This window comes from Quercus robur, chromosome 2 (assembly GCF_932294415.1).
Source record: "Quercus robur chromosome 2, dhQueRobu3.1, whole genome shotgun sequence".
NCBI classification, from domain to species: domain Eukaryota; kingdom Viridiplantae; phylum Streptophyta; class Magnoliopsida; order Fagales; family Fagaceae; genus Quercus; species Quercus robur.
This window is the reverse complement of record NC_065535.1, coordinates 83914522-83917902: the sequence shown is the minus strand read 5'-3', so window position 1 is coordinate 83917902 and position 3381 is coordinate 83914522. Positions and strand designations below refer to the sequence as shown.

At 38.2% G+C, this 3381-nt stretch overlaps 1 protein-coding gene across 1 annotated transcript; it reads right to left on the bottom strand.

Moving 5' to 3' along the window:
- Positions 1–1535: 1535 nt before the first annotated feature.
- LOC126704483 (blue copper protein-like) lies at positions 1536–1910 on the bottom strand. The gene has a single exon (XM_050403513.1). The coding sequence runs from the start codon at positions 1908–1910 to the stop codon at positions 1536–1538; it is 375 nt and encodes a 124-aa protein (XP_050259470.1).
- Between the last annotated feature and the right edge of the window lie 1471 nt (positions 1911–3381).

The following is a 3381-nucleotide window of genomic DNA, read 5'->3' as shown; positions in this document are numbered from 1 at the left end:
TTTGGAGAAGGGCAAAGGGAGATTCTTGCCTGATTTGCTGGACTATTATAAAGAAATCTTATTAAATAAATCTGTTAATGCAAAAACTTATATGCTTTGTAATGATTTGGGTTTGGGTTTTTACAGGGCCGGCTCAACAATTTTGAGGGCCTTAAGCGAAAATTTTAAGTGGATTTTTTAAAAAACTTTAAAGTCTAAACCTACACATATAAAAATTAATTTATTACATGGTTCAATAAATTAGTATCACTATAATACAAATGAGTTGATATACATCAAATGATTAATTGATGTGATAATTTATAGTAATTGATAAAGTAAAAGTTTGTATTTAAAAAAAAAAAAAGATGTGATAACTTATTCATTGTGGGGCCGGTGGGGGCCAACTAGCTTACCTTAGGCCAATAGCCCTTATGATGTGTTGAGCCTTGTGGACAAGACTGCACTCTGCACATAATACTGTGCAGTCTTGTCCTATGAAGTTGTATGCAGTATTTTGTACTGTGCACGGTTATTGTGTAGTATTCGGCCTTTTATGATACAATGTGGTCTTTTTAATGCATTTTATTTATCAATAAAAGTACTTAATTGTTTTTTTTGTAATTAAAATATATAGATAAATATTATATATAATTTTTTTTAATTACAAATGAAGGTCTTTTTTTATTTGGGGACCTTAGGCAATTGCATCAATTGCATCTATGGTTCAGCTGACCCTGGGTTTTTATGCTTGTAGATAGAGCCATAACTTATATACCTTGTAATGATTTGGGTTTTTCTTACTTCTTCAGACCTATGAAAAGGTCTTGTAAATCCTCCTCAAGACCTTTATTTTGATATTTGGGTTAGTCTCATTTTTTTTTTTCATTGGACCAAATGGTGGGACAGATTTCTTAGAAATGTGGGCTTTGAGTTCACAGATTGAGGGTATTTTGATGATGATTTGGTGGGATAGAATGAAGAATGTGAACAGCAACGGCTTGGAGTAATGGGTCTGGTAATAGTGGGGAAATATAGATGATGAAGAAAGAGCCACACGGTGATATACTGAAATTGTTTATTAGGGGATATAGAATACCAACATGAAAATTGTCTTATCAGTTTCTCCAATGACTTTGTAGTTGTATCAGATGATACAACGAAGAAAGGGAGATGTAATAGGAGTATGGATTATCGTTTATTTAAAAAAAATAAAAAAAAGTCCAGCCCGAGACCTGGAAAACCAACCCCATTTTTTAGATTGGATCGGGTTTCAGCAGCCAAACCCGATTTCTATCCGGTCGGGTTTCGGGTCCTGACTCGACCCAATATCACTCCTACTTCCATCCAATAGTTCTTCAGAGTTTGGATGTTGCCTAGAATTGATCGTCTATATGTACAACAATTTCTCGTAATCCATAAACTAAATGTAATCAATTATTTTTATTATGAATTTTATTACCAAAACATGTTGGAGTACATGAATAATACATAAGGTTACTATACTAGTAGAGTAGTCCGACAAATAAATTAGATCTGCTATAATTTGGTGATATTTAGTCGTAAATCAAGACCGTTATCACTATAGTGGAGACAACTGCTGCAACAAAGGCACCAATAGCGAAAGAGGAAGCAGAGCTAGGACTAGGAGGTTCAGAGCCATTAGTTAGAGCGTTGATAGCGAACTTCTGGCCACTTCCACAGTGGTCATCAACGGTGCAGTAGAAATAGAAAGAACCACTTGTGCCTAGAGGCACAATTACTCCTGGACCTGAGCTATTTAATACTTCTCCAGGGTCTTTTGTGCAATTATCATATTCAGCTAGCTTGTATATGTGAAATTCCAACAGTATGCATGCGACCCAGTCCAGTTGAACGCTGTTCATCACAGTGAAAATAGATAAGTATGCAAGGGTACAAGAAATTGCCATGTCTTATAGAAGAGTCTAAAGTACTAGCATTGATTGCAACAATTTGAAAAATATCCATAGGCTTTGCAAATTAGGATACCAAGGATACGAGGAACTGACATCTCTTAAAAAAGTTTATTGCAAGATTGATCAAAACACCAAGGACATGTTTGAGACCTCCAAAAATATAGTTATATAAGACTTAGAAAGGAATTGAGAAACGCTTACTCAGTTTGTCACTGTTAATAATATAAAGTATGAGAAAGACTGAATTGTCTGTATATTGATGTGTATGTAACAATGTACAATAGAAAGTCTTATATAGGCTAGATATGTGTGCAGTACAAGTAAAAGAAGTAAAGTACAAGTACAGTATACTGGGCTAAGCCCAATGGGCTAAACTAGTACAAGCTATACACTAACATCCCCCCTCAAACTCGAGGTGGCAAGGAGGAAGCCAACTGGAGTTTGGATATAAGATCTCGAAGACGACCAGGCGAGTGAGTCTTGGTAAAGATATCAGCAGGTTGGTCAGCAGAGGAGATGGAGAATAACTTGAGATTTCCTTTCTTGAGATGCTGGTGAGTGATGTGGCAGTCGATCTCAATATGCTTAGTGCGTTCATGGAAGACATCATTATGAGCAATGTAGATAGCACTACGATTGTCACAATAAAGAGGAGTGGCAGTGGGCTGTGGAGCATCCATGTCAGCCAAGAGCCAGCGAAGCCAAACAAGCTCACAAGTGGTGTCGGCAAGGGCACGATACTCAGCCTCAGTACTGGAACGGGAAACCACATCTTGCTTCTTGCTGCGCCACGAGACCAGAGAAGTACCTAACAGGAAACAGAAACCTGTGATAGAGTATCGATCAGTCAGATCACCTGCCCAGTCAGCATCCGAATAAGCATGAAGCTCGAGAGACGATCGAGAGGAGTAATGCAAACCATGATAAAGTGTGCCTTTGACATAGCGGAGAATCCGAAGAACAGCAACATAGTGGACAGAACGAGGTGCATCCATGAACTTACTAACCATACCCACGGCATGTGAAAAATCTAGACGAGTAACAGTGAGATAGATCAAACTGCCAACGAACTGACGATAACGAGTAGCATTGGATAGAGGTTCACCATCCAAGGGTGTGAGTTTTGCATTGTATTCCAAAGGAGTGGAAACAGTCTTATTATCGGTGACACCGGCTTTGGAGAGAAGATCAGAAGCATATTTAGCCTGGGAAAGATAGTATCCATCAGAGGATGAGGTAACCTCTAGCCCAAGAAAATAGCTGAGAGTGCCCAGATCTTTCATCTCAAAATGCTGACTAAGGAAGTGCTGAAGAGAGCGGATACCTGCAGAATCATCTCCAGTAATAATCATATCATCAACATAAAGAAGAATAAGAGTGATACCAGCAGAAGATCTTCGAACAAAGAGAGCAGTGTCATAAGGACTCGAAGTGAAACCCTGCTGAGCAACAACTGAGCTAAACT

Bases quoted from the DNA above. Each gene is read 5' to 3' on its own strand.
- LOC126704483 (XM_050403513.1), bottom strand. From the start codon at position 1,910: ATGGCAATTTCTTGTACCCTTGCATACTTATCTATTTTCACTGTGATG.